The 21,483-nt window shown below is 54.4% G+C and overlaps 1 protein-coding gene across 1 annotated transcript; it reads left to right on the top strand.

Moving 5' to 3' along the window:
* Positions 1 to 4,124: 4,124 nt before the first annotated feature.
* TJP3 (tight junction protein 3) lies at positions 4,125 to 21,470 on the top strand. Its single transcript, XM_081091620.1, has 20 exons — positions 4,125 to 4,178; positions 4,293 to 4,402; positions 5,567 to 5,669; positions 5,895 to 6,243; positions 6,825 to 6,928; positions 8,211 to 8,370; positions 8,625 to 8,733; positions 11,587 to 11,645; positions 11,889 to 11,955; positions 12,160 to 12,316; positions 12,770 to 12,878; positions 12,989 to 13,226; positions 14,343 to 14,554; positions 16,861 to 16,956; positions 18,286 to 18,356; positions 18,747 to 18,957; positions 19,033 to 19,133; positions 19,510 to 19,791; positions 20,806 to 20,852; positions 21,221 to 21,470. Exons 1-20 carry the CDS (start codon positions 4,131 to 4,133, stop codon positions 21,321 to 21,323), a joined length of 2,736 nt encoding a protein of 911 aa, XP_080947746.1. The 5' UTR covers positions 4,125 to 4,130; the 3' UTR covers positions 21,324 to 21,470.
* Positions 21,471 to 21,483: the final 13 nt, after the last annotated feature.

Raw genomic sequence — 21,483 nt, 5'->3', positions numbered from 1 at the left:
TCCACCTTTCCCCCATTCCTCAAACTCCACGGTGCCTATCCAGTGGGGACAATGCGGGGATCCCGGGGCGCCCAGTCCTGCCCCCCAGGAGCCCTCAGACCGGAGCGGTGTAGGGAAGACAGGTGGACCGGGACGTCCCAGGTTTCAGTCATCAGGGATGTGTGTGTGTGTGTGTGTGTGTGTGTGTGTGTGTGTGTGTGTTGGGGGGTGGTTGGAGCATTGAGGTCTCATTTCCTGGAGGAAGAGACTGTAGCACCGGGATAAATAGGAGTTTGCACCCTAGCCAGTTTGGCTCAGTGGATAGAGCATCAGCCTGCAGACTGAAGGGTCCCAGGTTCGATTCCAGTTAAGGGCACATGCCCGGGTTGTGGGCTTGGTCACCAATGTGGGGCGTGCAGGAGGCAGCCAACCCATGATTCTCTCTCACCATTGATGTTTCTATCTCTCTCTCCCTCTTCCTTCCTCTCTGAAATCAATAAAAATATATATACATTTTTTTAAAAAATGGGAGTTTGCTAGGAGTGCAGCATGGGAAGGAGGGCCCAGGAGGTGCTGAGTCACCGAGTACCCAGAGAGACAGCCCAAGAGGCAAGAGCAGGCATTCCCAAACTGATGACCAAACAGGGTGGTTTAAGACGGTTTGGATGCTGTGAATAAAACGTAACAAATAAAACAGGGAGGAGTGATAGGGTGCCAGGAAAGACGGGCTAACCAAGGGGGGCTCCCTGAGGAGGTGGCATTGGATCTGAGACCCAAGTGGCAGGAGCCAGCCTTGTGCCAATCCTGAGAGGGTGTCCCAGGCATAGACCTGCCTGGATGAGGCTGGAGGGGGTGTCCGCACCCAGAGCTGCCCTTTCAACCTTGGGGTGAGATGGGATTCTAACCAAGTGAGCTCCCCGCCAGGGCAAAGGTTTGGAGGTGAACCCAGCTGAGGCATGACCCCCTGGAGGCCTCCAGTATCCATGCAGGTGAACCTACACAGGCAGAGACAAACCTGGGCCACCTGCACCTGCCCCTGCCCCTGCCCCAGGGACTCTGGTTCCCTACGGGCTGTTTTTTTTTTTTAAAGCATATTTTTTATTGATTTCAGAGAGGAAGAGAGAGATAGAAACATCAATGATGAGAGAGAATCACTGATCGGCCGCCTCCTGCATGCCCCACACTGGGGATCGAGCTGGAAACCCTGGGCATGTGCCCTGACAGGGAATCGAACCATGACCTCCTGGTTCATAGGTCCATGCTCAATCACTGAGCCCGCTGGCTGGGCCCTGGGGGCTGTTTTGTTCAAATAAAGCTAAGAAATCAAAATTATGGGGGGCCATTTAATGATACAAAGTATAAAATCATAGCAAGTAAAAAGATTCTGTTTTGAAAAATAAGTTCAGAAGAAAAATATTAACCAGGTGGGTAAGAGCAAGGGTGTGGCCCTGGTGGGGTAGCTCAGTTGGGAGAGCATCGTCCTGACCTGCCAAGGTCGCAGTTTGATCCCCGGTCAAGGCACATACAAGAGTCAACCAATGGCCTGGGCCGGGTGGCTCAGTTGGTTGAGCGTTGACCCAGGAACCAAGAGGTTATTTATTGGTTTGATTCCTGGTTAGGGCACATGCCCGGGTTGCAGGCTCGATCCCTAGTCTGGGGTGTGCAGGAGGCAGCCAATCAATGGTTCTCTCTCATCATTGATGTTTCTATATCTCTCTTCCTCTCCCTTCCTCTCTGAAATTGATAAAAATATATTTTAAAAAAGAATCACCAATGAATGCATAAATAACTGGAACAAAAAATCGATGTTTCTCTAAAATCAATTTTTAAAAAAAGATAGCACACGGGGCAGGCTACCAAGGTTCACGGATGGAAAGTCACTGAACACCTCTGCCCTCCCTCTCCTCCCCGTAAGAGGCAGAGCAGCAGTACCTCCTCCTACGTCATTCAGGATGAATGAATGGGCACGCGGACAGCGCCCGCCGGCAGCCAGCAATGAAGAGTGTTGCTTATTAAAATGATGCAAAGAAAGGCCATGATTATGACTTCTCACAATAACTGCCATCTCCCCAGGCTCTAGGCTCCCTCTGTCTCCACGCTCCCTGCCCACACCTCAGCCCTGAGTGATGGTGGCAGGAGTGGGGGTGCCCGTTTTGAAGATAAGGAAGCTGAGGCTGGGAGAGGCAGCACCACAGCTCGGAAAAGGCAGGCAAGGGGGTTGAGCCTTGCTTGTGAGCACTGACCTGCTCCTGGTAACTGCAGGGCCAAGCGTGAGGCCCCTCCTCCTCTTTGCTGCTCTCTCCCCCTGCCTCCTCTTTCCCACTCTTGAGAGCCAGGAAGGCTGCTTTCCTGGGAACCTAGAAGGAAAGTCGCTGGAGTGCAGCTGGGGAGGGGTCTTAGGCTTGCACTGTGCCAAACTGGGGAGGGGGAGTCATTTTTCAAGACCCCCAGGGAGAAGGGCAGCCTGGCAGAAGGTAGGGGACGGGTGGGGGCTGGCTTCTGCCCGGGCTCCATGTCCTCCCATTCTCCCAGGGTCTCCTGGCCTGGGAACTTGCACTCGAGCTGTGTTCTCAGCTGCATCATGAAAGTCACAGAAACCACATCCCCCAGCCCCACCTCCATCAGCTCCGTTGTCTTGGCAAGTGACTCTGCCTCTCTGTGACTCAGTTTCCCCACCGGTGATATAGAGGATAGAATTTCCTCTTCCATAAATGGATTAAACAGGGAAGTACATGTAAAGTGCCCAGCACAGCCCAGCTGGCGTGGCTCAGCGGTTGAGTGTTGACTTAGGAACCAGGAGGTCACGGCTCGATTCCGGTCAAGGGCACATGCCGGGGTTGCAGGCTCCATCCCCACTCGGGAGCGTGCAGGAGGCAGCCAATCAATGGTTCTCTCTCATCATTGATGTTTCTATCTCTCTCCCTCTCCCTTCCTCTCTGAAATCAATAAAAATATATTAAAGTAAATAAATACATAAAGTGCCTGGCACGAAGGAAGCACGTCCTTCATTCAGTAAATAGTTATGGAATCTCTGCTGTGATCCAGGCACTCAGGACTCCACTGTGAACAAGATAAAAATCTCTGCCCACCGGAGCCAGGATTTTAGAGGAGGAGATAGACAGTGAGCAGATAAAAACCTAGGGCTGGTCAAGGGGCCACAAGTTCTATGAAATAGAACAATGTATCGGGGAAAGGCACAGACGGTGGTCTGCTGTGGGGCAGGAGGGGGTTATAGTTCTAAACAGGGTGGTTGGGAGGCCACACCAAGGAGGTGACATTTGAGCTGAGACCTGAAGGAGGTGAGGGAGTCAGGTGGAGAACTGTAGGAGAGAGTCCCAGGTGGAGGGAGTAGCATGTGCAAAGGTCCTGGGGGCAGGAACCTGCCTGGCGTGTTGGAGAAACAGCGAGGCCTGCGTAGCTGGAGCAGAGTGCGCTCCCCCTGCCTGGCAGGCCTTGTTCGGTTCCCCCAGGGATGGAGCAAGACCTTCCAGAGGGAATGGTACCAAAAACTCACCTTTTTCTTTGCTCCCAATGCAATTTGGTTCACTTAACACGAAGTTTCTCATTTTTGGCACTACCAGCATTAGTGTCTGGACCAGCCGTGGGCAAACTACGGCCCGCGGGCCGGATCCGGCCCCTTTGAAATGAATAAAACTAAAAAAAAAAAAGACCGTACCCTTTTATGTAATGATGTTTACTTTGAATTTGTATTAGTTCACACAAACACTCCATCCATGCTTTTGTGCCGGCCCTCCGGTCCAGTTTAAGAGCCCATTGTGGCCCTTGAGTCAAAAGGTTTGCCCACCCCTGGTCTGGACCATTCTCTATGGTGAGGTTAAGGATTATGAGGGTGTTGAACAGCATCCTTGGCCTTCATACACTCAATGCCAGGAGCATCCCCAGTTTTGACAACCACTAATATCTCCAGATATCGCTGAATAATTTCTAGTTGAGAACCATGGACTTAAATCCATTTTTGCAGATTGAAAAACTGAGGTCTCAAGAGAGGTAGCTACTTGTTCACAGGCTTAAACCATGGGAATGTCAGATCGGGGCTCCCCACTGAGGGCTGGGGGACCTCCAGATACTCCAACGGGTGTGCTGTGACCTCACGCCCACCACCCCTGTTCCCTTTATGCCAGGTGTTGGACATGGAGGAGCTGACCATCTGGGAGCAGCACACGGCTACCATCTGCAAGGTGAGGCCTCCCTCTCGCTGAGGGGGTGCTGTGGGCATGGCAGTGTGGTCTCCGTGGGAGAACCTTTGTCGTGGAGGGAAGCAAAAGCTCATTCTGCCTCTGCCTCCCCCGCAGGACCCCCGCCGGGGCTTTGGCATTGCAATCTCTGGCGGCCATGACCGGCCTGGTGGATCCGTGTTTGTGTCCGACGTGGTGCCCGGAGGGCCAGCTGAGGGCAGGCTGCAGTGAGTACCAGGGCTGCCCGGGTGTGGGCACATGGAGGGGAGGGGCCTGTGTGGGCCAGGCGAGGAGGCTGGACAGTGCCTGGTGCCTGCCCGCTCTGCCGACACGGGGCGTGAGCTGTGGGGCTGGCAGCAGGACAGCCGGTGAGTGGCTCTCGCTCTCCCCGAGGCACTTCCTGGGCCTCCCATGCTGTTCCTGGGTCAGGGTGGCCCCAGGCTGCTCCAGGACCAAACAGTCCCCTGGAAACCTCTTTTAATTTTTCAATTACAGTTGACGTTCAATATTTTACTAGTTTCAGGTTTACAGCATGATGGTTATACACTTATATAACTTACAAAGGGATCCCCCCTCCCCAGTAATTCTAGTACACACCAGACACCATGCATAGTTATTACAATATTTTTCTAAATGTAAGTTGTTGTTTTTTTAAAAATATTTTTATTGATTTTTAGAGAGAGAGGAAGATAGAGGGAGAGAGAGAGAGAAACATTGATGTGTGAGAAACATCGATCGGGCTGCCTCCTGCGCGCCCCCTACTGGGATGAAGCCGGCAACCCAGGCCTATGCCCAGAACGGCCGGCAACCTTTCGGCACCGGACAACACCCAACCAACCCAACCAACCGGCCACAGCGGTCTGGGCCACAGTTACCACAATATTGTTGGCTGTAAGCCCTCTGCTGTGCTTCACATCCTCGTGACCTGGAGACCTCTCTTTGGCCTGAGGGGCAGGAGGCTCCTGGGAGGAATTGGGAAAATGGTTCTGGGGTCCGAGTGGCTGACGGGTGAAATGGCTCAGCCCAGAATCTGCGACCCACTTCACAGAAAGAAAGAATATGAAACACAGGCTGGGAGCGAGAAAGGCAGGCAGAGGGAGCTGGGAAAGACAGTGAGGAGGTGATGGCGGTGCCAGTTGTAACCCCAGCTTCCCTTCTATGACGGTATTGTGTGATTGTAGGGGTTCTATGAGCCCCTATTGTACAGGTGGGGAAACTGAGGCCCAGAAGGATAATGTCTCTGGGAGCCTGGGGGCACAGTGAGTGAGACGGGGGGGGGGGGGCCTTCCCCGAAGGTGGGCACTGGGGAGGCCCCAGGGGCCCCCAGGACAGGCCTGTGGGGAGGGGCTCCGAGGGGAGGCCTCCTCCCTGAGACCCGACTGTTCCCTCAGGACGGGGGACCAGATCGTCATGGTGAACGGGGTGTCCATGGAGAATGTCAACTCCACCTTTGCCATTCACATACTCAAGACCTGCACCAAGCTGGCCAACATTGTGAGTGGGGCCGGGTGGGAGCGGTAGCCCCTGGCTCAGGGCACCTCTGCCCCCCGCTGAGCCCCACTGGTTCTGGGACACAGGGGCGGTGTGCGTGTGAGCAAATAGGGTCTTGTTCCCATTTCACAGCTTGGATGTTGAGGCCCAGGGTGGCTGGGGTCCCCCAGGGCCAGCCGGTGGGTGGGACAGATCGTGAGCTGGCTGCCCCTCCACCTCCTCTGACAGACCGTGAAGCGTCCCCGGAAGATCCAGCTGCCCGGCACCAAGGCCAGCCCCTGTGGCCCAGGACACCAGGACTCAGACGAAGACGGGCCCTGGCGGCTGGAGGACGCTAACCACGGCCGGGGCTATGACGGTGACACGTCCAGCGGCTCTGGCCGCTCCTTGGGAGAGCGCTCCCACCGGCCCAGGGCAGGCCGCCGGAGCCGGGCCGGCAACCATGGGAGCAGGAGCCCGGGTGGGGGCTCCGAGGTCAGAGGGCTGGCCCTGATGTCCGGCTTCAAGAGGCTGCCGCGGCAGGACGTGCAGATGAGGCCACTGAAGTCGGTGCTGGTGCGGAGGAGGGAGAGTGAAGGTGAGCCGGCAGCGGGAGTGCTCATGGCAGTGGGGCTTGGGGTCCCCTGACTGTGTGTGGTCAGCAAGGTAACGGCCCCAAAGACATCTCCTTCCTGGTCCCAGGGCCTGTGGACATGCCAGCTCGCGTGGTAAAGGGACTTGGCAGATGGTTAAGCGCAGGCCTCTGAGACGGGGTTGGCCCTGGATTCTCCAGGGAGCCCGGGGTCATCACAGAGGTCCCCGTAAGAGGGAGGCAGGGGGCGAGCGTCAGATGGAGGAGGCGGCGCTGCTGGCTGTGAAGGTGGAGGAAGGGCCACGGGGGCAGAAATGCGGTGCCTCTAGGAGCTGGAAAAGGCTGGAGACGACTCTCTGGAGCCTCGTGCAGTGACATCAGAGTCCCCGCAGTGACACCGTGTGTCCTGTTAGGTCGTCAGTGTCAGAACCGCCCCAGAATGACTGGGAGGAGCCGAGCCTGACCCTTCCTGTGGGACAGCAGCCCTGAGAGCGGGAAGGCCAAGGGCAGGCAAGAAGGCTGAGCTCTGAGCGGACCCGGCAGCCCTGACCCCAGGCCCTGCCTCAGTTTCCCTCCTCTCCCCACAGAGTTTGGGGTCAAACTGGGAAGTCAGATCTTCATCAAGCACATCACGGATTCGGGCCTGGCTGCCCAGAACCAGGGGCTGCAGGAAGGAGACCTTGTCCTACAGGTGAGCCAGGCGGCGGCGGCGGCAGCTTCTTCTTCTTCTTCTTCTTTTAAAAAATATATTTTTATTGATTTCATAGAGGAAGGGAGAGGGAGAGAGAGAGAAACATCAGTGATGATAGAGAACCATTGATCAGCTGCCTCCTGCACGCCCCACACTGGGGATCGAGCCCGCAACCCGGTCATGTGCCCTTGACCGGGATTGAACCCAGGACCCTTCAGTCTGCAGGCTGATGCTCTATCCACTGAGCCCAACCAGCTGGGGCTGAGCCCAGGCTTCTTGTTGGGGGCTTGGGATAGGGAGACCAAGGCCAGAGGTGATGAGCGGCACTGAGCCACAGGTCAAGTTCAGCAGAGCTGACCCGGAACCATTTGACTTCTGTATTGTTGCCAGTTTCCCAAAAGTTGGAGATGGCTTTCCCCTCTTCTCCCCTCCACTCCATCTGCTACTAATCCACTGACAAATGTTAGTTTCTAGTACCCCCTTTGGGTTGGCTGTTTCTAGTATCAGAATCACTGGTCAGCTGGCTGCAGCTCTAATTTCCAGACCTGCCTTAGGTGGTTGGTGGTAATGGGAGCCCAGGCTTCGAGGAGCAGCTCTGTCTTAAGACTCTGCTCTGAACATCTATTTGATGCCTAGTGTTTGACTTCCAAGCCAATTCCAGTTGATTGCTTCTAGAATATCCTCAGAGTAATCTACTTCTAGTGACGACCCTGAGGCATTGTCTGTTTCTAGTGGTTTGGGGCCAACACTAGAAACAGCTCTCTGGGGGACTAGAACCCACAATCCCCAGGGTCACGGGAAGCAGACACTCCCGAGGGGGAAGGTTAGAAAAGGACTCTCGGTGTGAGTGGAAACGATGTCAGTCCTCACTGGACACTGAGTTCCTAACCTGCCCCTAGATGTTTGTTTCCAGCACCTCCTCGAATACCTTACAGCATCTTTTGGTACCATCGCCCTCTCTTCTAATTAGACTCATTTCTAATACGTGTTCATAGTGTCTCATAAGAAAGTTCCCCTTCTAGGGAGAGGAGAGAGCCCACCTGTTTCTAATTTCCTCTAGCTCCTTAGACAGTTGTCTGTTTCTAGAGTTCTTGTGGAAGTTAGTTCTTGGTATAGACGCCCCTCGCAGCAGGAATCCAGTTGTATCATTTTCTCTTGAGATGTCTGTTTTCAGTAGCCCCGCTGACAGCGTGTCTCTAGTCTTCCCACCAAGATGTCTGTTTCCAGTAGTCCCTTATCTCTCATTAACTCACATTCTCTCTTCCTTCCCGGTCCCTTTTAGATCAACGGGGTGTCCAGCGAGAATCTGTCGCTGAGTGACACACGGCAACTGATCGAGAAATCGGAAGGGAAGCTGACTCTGCTGGTGCTCAGGGACCGAGAGCAGTTTTTGGTGAACATCCCGCCAGCTGTCAGTGACAGTGACAGCTCCCTCCTGGAGGGTGAGGGGCCAGGAGGCAGGCCCTGGGGGAAGGGACTGAATGAAGGGCAGAGCCAAGGAGTCAAGGAGCCTGCCCCTTAGAGAGGGACAGGAACTTGCTGAAGAACGCACAGCAAGTCAGGACTGGAGTTACCTGGCTGAGCCTGACTCTGGTCTAGGTCCCTTTGCTTAGAGGGGCCTTGATGTTCCCCTCTATGAAATGGGTCCACTCTGGAAGGCGTGACTGTGGCTGATGGGGTACCCTCTCTCCCACAGACATCTCAGACCTCTGCTCAGAACTGTCTCAGGCGCCACCATCCCATGTCCCACCACCCCCCCAGCACAGGCAGCGGAGTCCTGACACCGACCGGACCAACTCCCCCGTGTACGTACCCCCATTGGCCAGAATGGTTGAACAGGAGGGGAACATGGGCATATCTTTTCCAACTGGGGGTAGCCTTGAGGGTGTAGTCCTGTAGCCTGCCTGGAGGAGGCCTCCCTGTCCACATATAGCCTTTCTTGCCCACAGTAGTGGCTTTTGGTTCTCGGGTACTAGGAGAACCAGATATGGATCGACTTATGCAGAAGTAATCAGATTTCATAATGCATCCTAGAAGACTTCAAAAGGCATAAGCCCTTTGACCCAACAAGGCCCTTTTAGGGATTTCTCTTGGGGGCAAAATAGCCATGGATATACTAGTATTCTGGGACTGGAGGATGCTGGTTTATTATGATGATGTTTATAAAAGGAACAATTGGAATTAATTTGTATTAGTCTCCTGTGGCTGCTGTAACAAAATGCCCCAAAAAGGGTAGCTTAGGACAATAGAAATTCGTTGTCTCAGTTTTGGAGGTTGCAAGTCCCAGATCAGGATGTGAGCAGGCTGTGCTCCCTCTGAGGTTCCAGGGGAGACGCTGTTCCAGGCCTCTCTCCAGCTCCTGATGGCCTCTGGCTTTCCTTGGCTCCCACGCAGCCGTCTCCTCCCTGAGTGTCTTCATGTTGTCTTTCCTCCGTGTGTGTCTGGATCTGTGTCCACATTTTCCTGTTTCATAAGGACACCAGTCATATAGGGCTAGGCGCCCACCCTGCTCCACTATGACCCCTTCTTTCCTGATGATATCTACGACAATCTCATTTCCAAATACCATCATGTTCTGGGATGTTGAGGGTTAGGACTTCAACACATAGATTTTGAGGGGACACAATTCCATGGCTAAAATACATATATGCTCAATACGTGGCGTTTATTTAGATATTAGACACCTCACTTACGCTTTCAGCACCCTGAGAAGTGGGGGGTTGGGTCTGTTATCTATGGCTGTATAAATTAACCCCAAATCTAGCCGCTTGAAACAGTAGTAAGTATTTATTATCTCCCATCATTTCCGAGAGTCAGGAATTGGGGGCGGCTGAGCTGAGTGGTTCTACTTTGTAATCTCATGAGGTCACAGTCGAGATGTGTCTAGGGCTTCAGGCTTTCTGGGTGGATGGTCCACTTCCAGGCTCACTCCCAGGGCTGTTGGCGGGAGGACTCAGAGCCTCACCAGGCGGGTCTGTCCTTATGGCTCCCCAACGCGAATGACCTAAGAGAGCGTAGGCGAACCTAATCTCAGATGTGTCACACCTTCACTCCCACTGTATTCTGCTGGTCACACAGGCCAACCGTGGTTCAGTGCAGAAAGGAGACGACAGCAGGCCGCAACGACCAGGAGGTGGGGTCTCTGGGACCATCTCAGAGGCCAGAGGAGACCCCCCAAGGCCCCAACGCTTACTCCATTGTTGCCTCCTTAGGGTGCTAATTAACAACAACAAAAGGAGACGATGCCTGTGTGTACTTAGCCCATAGCAAATGCTCATGGTGTAGCTTTTTAAAAAATAAATTGTTTTATTGATTTCAGAGAGGAAGGGAGAGGAGATAGAGAGAGAGAAAGAGAGAGAGAGAGAGAGAGAGAGAGAGAGAGAGAGAGAGAGAGAGAAACATCAATGATGAAAGAGAATCATTAATCGGCTGCCTCCTGCACACCCCCTACTGGGGATCGAGCCCGCAACCCAGGCATGTGCCCTTGACCAGAATCGAACCTGGGACTCTTCAGTTCACAGGCTGACACTCTATCCACTGAGCCACATCGGCTAGGGCTCACTGTGTGTCTTTTCCACTCTTTACTATGATCACAATACATCCTTGCTTGGGAGTACTAGACAGCCATGAAAAAGGATGTCTGGGAGATTATATTTAAAAGGCCCAGCAAATTACACTTGGCGTCGTGTGGGGTGAATGAACGACATGGTAGCATGACTCAGGGTTTGGGGTGACTTTTGTGTGCTCTTACTGGGCATTCCGCCTGCACACAGACACATGGGTCCGAGGAGCTTAGCAGGTTTCTCTGATGCAGACGCCTTACTCTACGAATCTGTCCAGGACATGTGGGGTGGGGAGTCTGGTATTTTCCAAGAGCAGCACTGGGGCTTCGCAGGATGGATGCCGTAAATGCTAGAACATGGCCTGATCTCGATGTTCTTTCCAAGGTATATCCTTCCCCACACATGCTTCCCTGAAAGCATCTGAAAGGTGTGGCAGTGGCTCGTCCCTGCTGACAGCGGCTGGTTTTGCAGGGGACTTCCTTTTCCTCCTGTGGTTTAACAGGAGACCAGAGACTGGAGACCGACACACAGACAATTACTTCTCAGGGTTCTGGAGCCTGGGAGTCCGTGGTCAGGTGCAGCAGGGTCAGATTCTAGGTGGGCCTCTTCCTGGCCTGCAGACGGCCGCCTTTTCGCTGTGTCCTCACCTGGGGGAGAGCGTGCTCTCTAATGTCTCTTATAAGGACACTAATGCTATCTGGGGCCCCACCCTCATCACCTCAGCTAAACGTCGTCACTCCCAATGTCCTGCCCCCTCACACAATCCCAGTAGAGGTTAGGGCTTCTGCATGTGAATTTGCAGGGGACACACACATTTAGTCCACAGCAACCTCTGGAACTTCCCGCTAATATTAAAGCAATAACATGACTAGTTGTCCCAGGCTCCTTTCACCTTGACCAGCCCTCCCTGGAGGCTTCACGCCACTCAGCCACCCCCAGGGCTCAGGGAAGGAAACCGAGGCTCAGAGAGGGCGAGCCGTCGGTTTGCTATCACACCGCCACAGAAGGGCAGAACCAAGATTTGAATCTGAGTTCGGATAAACGACAGTTCTAAAAGTCACCCCTTGACATTCACGCCAACCTGTTCCCCACCAGGGAGAGCCCCCAGCTTCGGCGGAACAGTTCTATGGATTCCAGAACCACCTTGGAACCAGGTACACGGAGGGTGGGTGGGTGGTGACGCTGAGCACCCCTCCTCTGACTGTGTTAATCCCAAGTGGTGCTGCTGAGCCAGGGGGAGTGGGAGAGCTGGCATGGGCCTGCAGGTCAGAGACAGTTCCCTGGGAAGGACGGAGGGCTGGGTGACGGCCCACCACGGGGTAGGGGCCCCTGTGGCAGAGGTCTGGTAGCTGGACCAGCCAGTGTGCTTGGGAAACAGGCCAGCTGCTCCCTTTCAGACACCCCCAGGCAAAGCAGCTATGACATCTACAGGGTGCCCAGCCGCCAGAGCATGGAGGACCGCGGGTACGTGCACGAGGAAAAGCCCACCGGCGGGAAACTCCCACATCCGGGTCCCATCCCAGGCTCAGTGTGTTGGTGGGACCATCGCGGGTCCCTGCGCAGCTACTTGGGAGACTGAGGCCCAGAGGGAGCGGGGAGCTCCCAGGGATGCCCAGGGGATCGCCTCTCTGCCCACTCTGGACGGACCTGCCTCTGCCACCCCTGCAGGTACAGCCCCGACTCCCGGGTGGTCCGCTTCTACAAGGGCACCAGCATCGGGATGAAGCTGGCTGGAGGCAACGACGTGGGCATCTTCGTGTCGGGGGTGCAGGAGGGCAGCCCGGCTGAGGAGCAGGGCATCCAGGAAGGAGATCAGATTCTGCAGGTGGCTGGCGGTGGGCATGTTGGCATATTGGGCGATGCTCTGAGTCTGTTACAGCCTGTGTCCTCCCCCGGGTCTGAGAGCAGGTGTGGCCCACCGTCCGGGTCCGCATGTTGCTGTCCTTGCCATAACCCTGGTGTCTGTGACCTGGGCACTGTCTGTGTCTATCCATCTTTGTCCGGTCACGAGCCTGTGACTGTGGCTCTTTGGAGTGTCACAGCATTTCCACCACTGTCACCATCGCCGTGATGACCCAGCACGCCTCGGTTATGTGTGTGCCGCTTACCGTTCCCGTGCCCTGGGTTCCGGTCAAGTCGTCCGTGTGTCTGATGCCCGTGCTGCCCCCGGCGATGCCTCCCTGCCCCCGTCAGCTGTCCCCCATCACTGGGACCCTTGGAGTTGGGGGTGAGCTGTGCCCAGAGCTTCACCCCCTCCCCCTCCCCCATCCCCGGGCAGGTGAATGACGTGCCCTTCCGGAACCTGACTCGGGAGGAGGCTGTGCAGGTCCTGCTGGGGCTGCCACTGGGCGAGGAGGTGGAGCTGGTGACGCAGCGGAAGCAGGACAGTGAGTGGGGCCGGGAGCCGCGCGTGGCCCAGCGGGAGGCCCAGCCCCGGGAAGGGAAAGGTCCGGTCCGGGCAGCAAGCCGCCGGCTCAGAGCCTCTCCCTGTCCGCAGTCTTCCGGAAGATGGTGCAGTCCCGTGTGGGCGACTCCTTCTACATCCGCACACACTTCGAGCTGGAGCCCAGCCCACCCTACGGCCTGGGCTTTACCCGCGGCGACGTCTTCCACGTGCTGGACACGCTGTATCCGGGCCCGGGGCAGGGCCACACGCGCGGGGGCCAGTGGCTGGCGGTGCGCATGGGTCGTGACCTCCGGGAGCAGGAGCGCGGCATCATTCCCAACCAGAAGAGGTGGGGACACTGCCGCCCTCCGCCAGGCCGCCCCCAGCGGCCATGTCCCCATTCTCACTTCTTAGCGATGTTGGTGGTCCATCCTGAGGCATGCGCAGACGGCTCAGGGCGTGCAGTCGCGCTTGGACAGGTCCCCCAGGGCTGCTGCAAAGCATCAGTGCAAATGCAGTGGCTTCAATCCACACAGATGCTGGAGGTCGGAAATGCAAAACGAACGCTTTAGCCCTGGCCGGTTTGGCTCGGTGGATAGAGTGACGGCCTGCAGACCAAAGGGTCCCGGGTTCGATTCCGGTCAAGGGCACGTACCTCATTTGCAGGTTCCTCCCCCGCCCAGGCCCTGGTCAAGGCAACCAATCGATGTGTTCCTCTCACATTGATGTCTTTCCCTCTCTTTTCCACTCTCCCTAAAAATCAATGGAAGTGGAAAAATATCCTCAGGTGAGGATTAACAAAACACACACAAAACCCCCCAAAATGAACGCTTTAGGCTGCAGTCCAGGTGTGGGCTGGTCCTGGAGGCTCCGGAGGGGCATCGTTTCCGGCCTCTTCCAGCTTCTAGAGGCACCGCACCCCAGGCTCTCGGCTCTTCCTCCAGCGTCACAGCCAGCAGCACAGCCTCTTCCATCTCTGGCTCTCCCTGCTGCCTCTTTTTTCTTTTTCTTTTTTTGTTAATCTTCACCTGAGGATATTTTTTTTAAAGAGAGTGGAAAGGAGGGGGATAGACACAGAGAGAGAAACATCGATGTGAGAGAGACACATTGAGTGGTTGCCTCCTGCATGTGCCCCGGCTGGGACCAGGGATTGAGCCTGCAACCGAGGTACACGCCCTTGCCTGGAATCGAACCCACGACTCTTCAGTCTGTGGCCAACGCTCTAACCACCGAGCAGAGCCAGCTAGAGCATAATTCTCCTGCCTCTTCTTATGAGGACCCTGTGATGACGTTCGGCCCCCGGGGAATCCAGAGTCACCCCCATCTCGGGGGCCTTCACTTCATCCCCTCTGCAGAGTCCCTTTACCATGTGAGGTGACGTGTGCAGGCCCTGCACTGGGACAGGGTCGTCTCTGGGGCTGTGACTGCGCTGATCCCAGTGCTCCTTCCTCTCCCTTCTCCCCAGGGCAGAGCAGCTGGCCAGTCTGGAGGCCGCCCAGCGGGCCGTGGCGCCTGGGCCTGGGGCCTCGGCGGGCTCTGGCGGACGGGCTGAGTTCTGGCGACTACGGGGTTTTCGTCGGGGAGCCAAGAAGACCAGCCATCGGAGCCGCGAGGACCTGTCGGATCTGACCAGGCAGGGTCACTACCCACCGTATGAACGTGTGGTGCTTCGAGAAGGTGGGACCCAGGCTGGGGGGCCTGCAGACATTCTAGTGTAGCCGTCAGAGGCCACAATGCTTACCTCTCTCCTTCCACCAAAAACAGCCACTTTAGGTGATTTTAGGGCACAGAGGGGACCGGAAAGGGCTTCCTTCCTTAAAAATTAATTCCTATATCCAATAGAAATATGCCAGCCACATATAAAATCTATACGAAGAAATGGCTGAAAATAATTTTAATACACTATATCATTTTTTGTTAATCTTCACCCGAGGATATTTTTTTCATTGATTCTTTTAGAGAGAATGGAAGGGAGGGAGGGAAGGCGAGAGAGAGAGAAGCATGGATGTGAGAGAGATACATCGATTGGTTGCCTCCCAAATGCGCCCTGACTGGGGCCAGGGATCAAACCTGCAACCCAGGTACATGCCCTTGACTGGGCACCCGTGACCCTTTTGTGCTCAGGCCGACCCCCTAAACACTGAGCAACACCAGCCAGGGCAATCATGTTTTTAAACATGCTCTAGCCAAAATATATTTCAAGAGATAATCCATACAAAATTATCAATGAGCTATTTCACAATATTTTTTTTGGTACTAAATCTTTGAGATCTGGTGTGTGTTTTTACAGCACATCTTGGTTTAGATGAGCCCCCTTTCAAATGTTACACAGCCTGCTAAGAATGGTAGCTACAATTTTAAATGGTTGAAAAGACATTAAAATTTTTTTGTGATGCATGAAAAGAACTAAAAGCTGCAACTAACTTGAACATAAAGGTTCATAGCAACGTTATTCTCAATAGCCAAGAGGTGAAAACACCCAAGTGTCCACGGACAAATGAGTGGATAAACACAATGTGGTTCACCTACACAATGGAATATTATTCAGTCTTAAAAATGGAAGAAAATCCTCCTGGGTTTGGGTGCGCACGCGTGTACACACACACACACACACACGGGAAGGACATTCTGACAGCTGCTACAACAGAGATGAACCTTGAGGACATTATGCCCAGTGAAAGAAGCCAGGCCCAGGACAAATACTATGTGATTCCACTCATAGGAGGTACCCCGACATTGTGAACGGACTAATACAATGTATAGATTAATAAAGTAAATTTCATGTTATGTATATTTTACCACAATTTTAAAAAAATACACCAGCACAAAAACAGCACACAAAAAAGAGCCTTTCCCTACCCGAGAAAGGGGAGGGGAACAGCCTTGTCCAGACCCAGGAAGGGGAGAGATTAAGCTCTGGCCCAGTCTCAGGGAGGAAGGGATTAGAACCAGGTGCAGAGACTTTAGAAAAAAATACTGCGGGAGGCTGGGAAGAGCTCGCTATTCACCCAGGAGGAGAAAGGACTCAGCTGCTCTCCAGCAGCTGCACCAACATCCAGACAAAAAGACTTAAAAATCAAAGGCCATGTACTTCATTTCTACCCCCAGCCAATGAAAGGTTAGAAATCTGAATGTACTGAGCTTTTAAGAGAGTGAGATGGGCCTGGAAGGAGAGGAGAAAAAGAGAAGGTGCAAGGAGAGGGCTGGCCACTCACATTCCTCCCGCCAAGATTTCTCCTGCACCTGTTTCCTTTGGTGAAAATGCCTGTCAGTCCGGGGTTCAGCAACACTCTCCCTGCAAAGGGCCGGACAGTAACTATTTTAGAGTTTGTGGGCCAGATAATTTCTTTCAAAACTACTCTACTTTTCGGGAAGGCAGCCAGAGACAGTACGTAAATAAATCGACATGACTGTGCCAGTAAAACTTCAAAAACACGCAGTGGGCTGAATGTGGCCCTCAAGTTGTCCTTTTGCTGACCACTGAGTTAGCTAGATTCCACTGCTATAGCAGAGACCCCACGTGACAGCTGCATTAAAGACAGCTTCTATTTCCAGTGACAGTCCCAGTGTCAGCTGTTGAGTGTGGTCTGGCTGCTTCAGTCTCAGGGATCCAGGCTCCTTTGTCTTGTTTTTGTTGTTTGTTTGTTTGTTTGGTTTTTGCCTGTGTGGTCGAAGATGGTACACCCATACCCACATTCTAGCCAGCAGGAAGGGGAAAGAGGATGGGGAGGGCTCACCCCTTTCCTTGAAGGATACAACCCAAAATTGCACACATTAGTTACTCTTGCACCCCACTGGCCAGAACTTAGTCACATGGCCATCCCTAGCTGCAAGGGAGGCTGGTAGATGTAGTCTTAGCTGACCAACCCTAGGCCTAGCTAGATATGATACTACAGGGGAGGTAGAAAGTGGTCGCGCAAGAACCTAGCAGTCTTTGCCACAAAAGGGATCCTGACTCTTGTCATTGTTTCTTGGCCCCTCAGCCAATTTCAAGCGCCCAGTGGTGATCCTGGGACCCGTGGCAGACATTGCGATGCAGAAGTTGACTGCTGAGATGCCTGACCAGTTTGAAATCGCAGGTGAGAAACCAGGTTCCTTGGCAACCCTGTTGGTGAACCATTTCATAACCTTTCCCCAGCCCCTGGGGTTGAGGCAGCTTGAGAGGGGCTGCTACTGATGCTGTTTGGATGCTACGAGTAAAACAGGAGCCCCCAGCAGACATCCTCAATCAATCCTGGCCCTTTGGCTGGACAGAGCTTCAGAGTTCTTCTTAACACAGACAGAGTTCTTTCACCAGACAGCCAATGCCAATGGAGCCAATGTGCCCGCTGTTCTTTCCTTTGTTCAGGAGATTTATTCACTGAGCTATGGACACAGCATCTAACAAGGAGACCACAGTCTCCTCCAAGGAGACCAAAAATTAACAACCTACAGAAATAAGCTAGAATTGGGGTCAACAAATTACATCTTCCAGGCCAAATCTGGCCCACTAGCTATTTTTATACAGCCTGCTAAGAATGGTATTTACATATTTTACATGGTTGAAAAGAAGTTAACTTTTCTGTGACACATGGAAAGGACTGAAAGCTGAGACTTGAACATGAAGGCTCACAGCAGCGTTATTCACAATAGCCAAGAGGCGGAAACACCCAAGCGTCCGTGGACGGGTGAATGGATAAAGACAATGCGGTTCATCCAGACAATGGGATATTATTCAGCCTTAGAAGGAAGGAAATTCTGACCCACACTACAACGAAGATGAACCTTGAGGACATTACGTTCAGTGACATAAGCCAGACACAGGACAGATACTGTGTGATTCCACTCACAGGGCCCTGGAGGAGTCAGCTCCATAGAGACAGGAAGTGGATGGTGGGAGCCACGGGCTGGGGGAATTAGTGTTTTATGGGGACAGAGTTTCAGTTTGGGAAGATGAGAAAGTTCTGAAGACGGATGGAGGCGATGGCTGCACAGTAGTGCTTAATGCCACCGAGCCGTACACTTAAAAGGAGCTTCTTTTGAGTCGCCGCAGCCCAAACAAAGGCCTAGAGTCGGGACCAAGCCTGGGAGAGCAATTGTCTGGAGCACAGACTCTGCATCAGGCTCCCGTCCCTGGCAACCACTGGCTCCGTGACTCTGAGCTGGTGACCTCATCTCCCGAGACCGTCTCCCCACCTGCTAGCTGGGCCAGTAACAGCCACCTCCTCAGGGGGAGGAGAGGGCCGAGGTCAGGAGGGGACACAGATCGGCAGTGTCGGGCACGAGATGCTGCTGCTGCTGTTAGGATTCTTCTCAAGGGCAATGGGGAGCCACGGTGTATTCTTGAGCAGGGAAGGGACAGAGAGACATGAATTTGCGGGGCTAGGGAACTACCCTATTGAAGCTGCTGTTGCCTCTCCACTCCACAGAGAGCGTGTTGAGGACGGACAGGCCGTCTAAGATCATCAAGCTGGACACCGTGCGGGTGATCGCGGAGAAGGTAAGCAGGGTCCCATTTCATGGATGGGGAACCGGAGGCCCAGGATCCAATCTGTTCTCTCCCCACTCCCTGCAAGTGTGGTCTCCCATGGAGCCCCCTCCAGAGGTTTTGTGATGTGAGGGCTTGAGGGGGACAGAGCCTGCCCAGAGTCACACACAGCCCTGGGAAGGTAGAGAGACTCCAACTGGGGCTCTGGGCCTCAGATGCTGTGGCCTGGGTTACCACCAACCCCACCTCCAACATGCTGGCCTGTGGATGTGCGAGGGTGGGGTCCACTCTGACCTGACCCTTAACCTCCCTGTGATTCCTCACCTGTCTCTTTGGTCTGTTTCTGGGTGTGTTTCTCTGCTCTCATCCGTTCCCACTGCCCCCACCATGGGCCCTGCGCAGGACAAGCACGCGCTCCTAGACGTGACACCCTCGGCCGTGGAGCGCCTCAACTACGTGCAGTACTACCCCATCGTGGTCTTCTGCGCCCCCGAGAGCCGCTCGGCCCTCAAGGCTCTGCGCCAGTGGTTGGCGCCGGCCTCCCGCCGCAGCACCCGCCGCCTCTACGCTCAAGCCCAGAAGCTGTGGAAGCACAGCGACCACCTCTTCACAGGTAGGAAGGGAGCACGAGCCCGGGGAGGCCGGGGTCTGGCCTGAGTCTCGCCACACTGACGCCCCCTCCCCGCAGCCACCATCCACCTGCAAGGCACAAGCGACGGCTGGTACCAGGAGCTCAAGGCCATTATCCGGGAGCAGCAGATGCGGCCCATCTGGACAGCCGAGGACCAGGTACCCGGCCAGGGTGTGGAGCCTCTGTTTGGGTGTAGGGGTCGGTGAGGGCTCAGGGGCTTAGCCAAGGCCAAGAGTTGACCTGAGATCAGGGTCTGGATCTGGTCCCTGAGGTGAGATGGGATTGGGAGACGCAATGTGGGGACTGGGGGTGGATTCAGGGGCTGGGGCTCAACTTAAATTTGGGGGCTCAGGCAAAGGGTCAATGGTCAGAACTCACCCAGGGGTCAACGGTTAAGCCTCAACTTGCGGGGCAAGGGTCTCACCTGGTTTGAGACTGGAGTTTGAAGATGGTGTCCTGGGTCTGGGTTTGGTCTGAGATCCAGGAGGGCCTGGGCTGGGGGTTTTGGCTCAGCCAGACCACACCCACCCACAGCTAGACGGCTCCCTGGAGGACAACCTGGACCTCCCTCACCGTGGCCTGAATGACAGCTCCGCGGATCTGAGCTGTGACAGCCGGGTCAACAGTGACTACGAGACAGATGGCGAGGGCTACACGGATGGCGAGGGCTACACGGACGGTGAGGGCGGGCCCCACACAGACGTGGACGAGGGGCCCCCAGCACCAGCCCTGGGCCGGTCCTCGGAGCCTGTGCTCGTGGAAAAACCCGAGAGCCTGCAGGATCATGGGAGATCCTCAGGCCAACGAGGGGCCCAGGTGAGCAGGATGTGGGGGTGGCCCCGGCAAGGGTCTGGGGATGGTGCAGACACATGGGAACCCTATTTTCTGCCATGATGTAAACAAACAGAAACGTCTCTGATCAGATCAATAGCTGGGACCCAGACCTATGCTTATGAACTGCTGGATCACTTAGAGCAAATATTTTAATCTCTGTGCATGAAGTGTCCTTATCTGGGATACAGGGTAGATGCTAAAAGTCTGGACATCACAGGGTGGTTGTTTCAACTCAGCACACTTAGCCCAAGCCCTGCTCACAGCTGGATATTGAACAATAACATATATTTATTTAGTTCTTATTCTACGTGGGGCTGCCTCAGCACCTGTAGCGCCGGTGAATTTGACATAGATCCCCCTTCCTCCAGACCCTCTCTAGGGAAATGGAAAGATGTACAAATCTAGGGGGCTGTGCAGTGCCCAACCTGCTCCACTGACCATGCAGCCTACTTAGGGGCAGGCACCATCCTAAGCACTTCACATGTGCGACCTCCTTTAGAAACTGACAGTAGTCCTCCGAAGCATTTACAGATGGGAAACCCAATTCCCCCTTTGCTAACAGGCGAGTGATAGCCAAGGCCTTCCCCTGTCCCAGCCTGTTTTTTCATTTAAAACTGGGGATGAGCCTGGCCAGTGTGGCTTGGTGGTTGAGCATCAACCTATGAACCAGGTCACGGTTCCATTCCTGGTCAGGGCACATGCCTGGGTTGCCGGCTTGATACCCATTAGGGAGCATACAGGAGGCAGCCGATTGATGATTCTCTCTCATCATTGATGTCTCTATCTCTCGCCCTCTCCCTTCCTTTCTGAAATCAATAAAGAAAATATAAAAAATAACAAATAATAAAATTGGGGATGAGTTGTAGACTTGTGGTGGGGGCAAGAAGAAAGCTTGCGGGTAGCATTGCCTGGGCGAAGGTGGGGAAGTGGGATGGGGATGGTTACCCCAATGTATCCTACTTTTGGGGGGGTTAACCTGTTTTCTCCCTTTCCAAGGTGGACAGCTGCCACCCACAGGGCCAGCGGCGACAGGAAAGCATTCGGTAAGAGCCTCTGTACTCCCGACTGGGGCCCTCAACCCTTCCTCTGGGACTCAGGGTTTGGACGGCGGTGAAGGAGACCTAGACCCAGGCTATGCCTTGGTGGCGCTCCTGTCCTGGTAGCAAGATAGTCAGAGCCATGGGAGTCGGAATCCTCTCTCTGGGAAGACCGGGAAGGCTTCCTGAAGGAGGGACAGTGGAGCTGGGGCTTTGACGGCTGTGAAGGAGCTCATTAGTAACCCAACCCCAAATGCCCAGGCTCGCTCATCTCTGTCCACACCCAGTGTGCCTAGTACAGTCAGCCTCAGTTAACGGTAGGTAAGTCCACTCCCTCCTCATTCGCAGCCTCTATTCTATTTCTTGACCCCCAGGACATATGCGCGCGAAGCTGTGAGGAAAAAGTTTACACAAGCCCGACACGTGGAGTCCTCTGATGAAGATGGCTATGACTGGGGCCCAGCCACTGACATATGAGCCCCTCCCAGGTGGCAGCTGATCACCCTCCCTTTTCCTCCCAGGAGCTCGGACTCAGTTTCCCATACAGAACCTCCTGGTCTTTAATAAATATTTTCACAGCACTGGCTTCTAGTGGCTTCCAGGAAGGACATGGGAGCCAGAGTTAAGTCCTGTCTTT

The sequence above is a fragment of the Myotis nattereri genome (genome assembly GCF_964212035.1).
Source record: "Myotis nattereri genome assembly, chromosome: 5".
NCBI lineage: Eukaryota > Metazoa > Chordata > Mammalia > Chiroptera > Vespertilionidae > Myotis > Myotis nattereri.
Note: the sequence above shows the minus strand (reverse complement) of the source record. Positions and strands in the feature narration are given on the sequence as shown.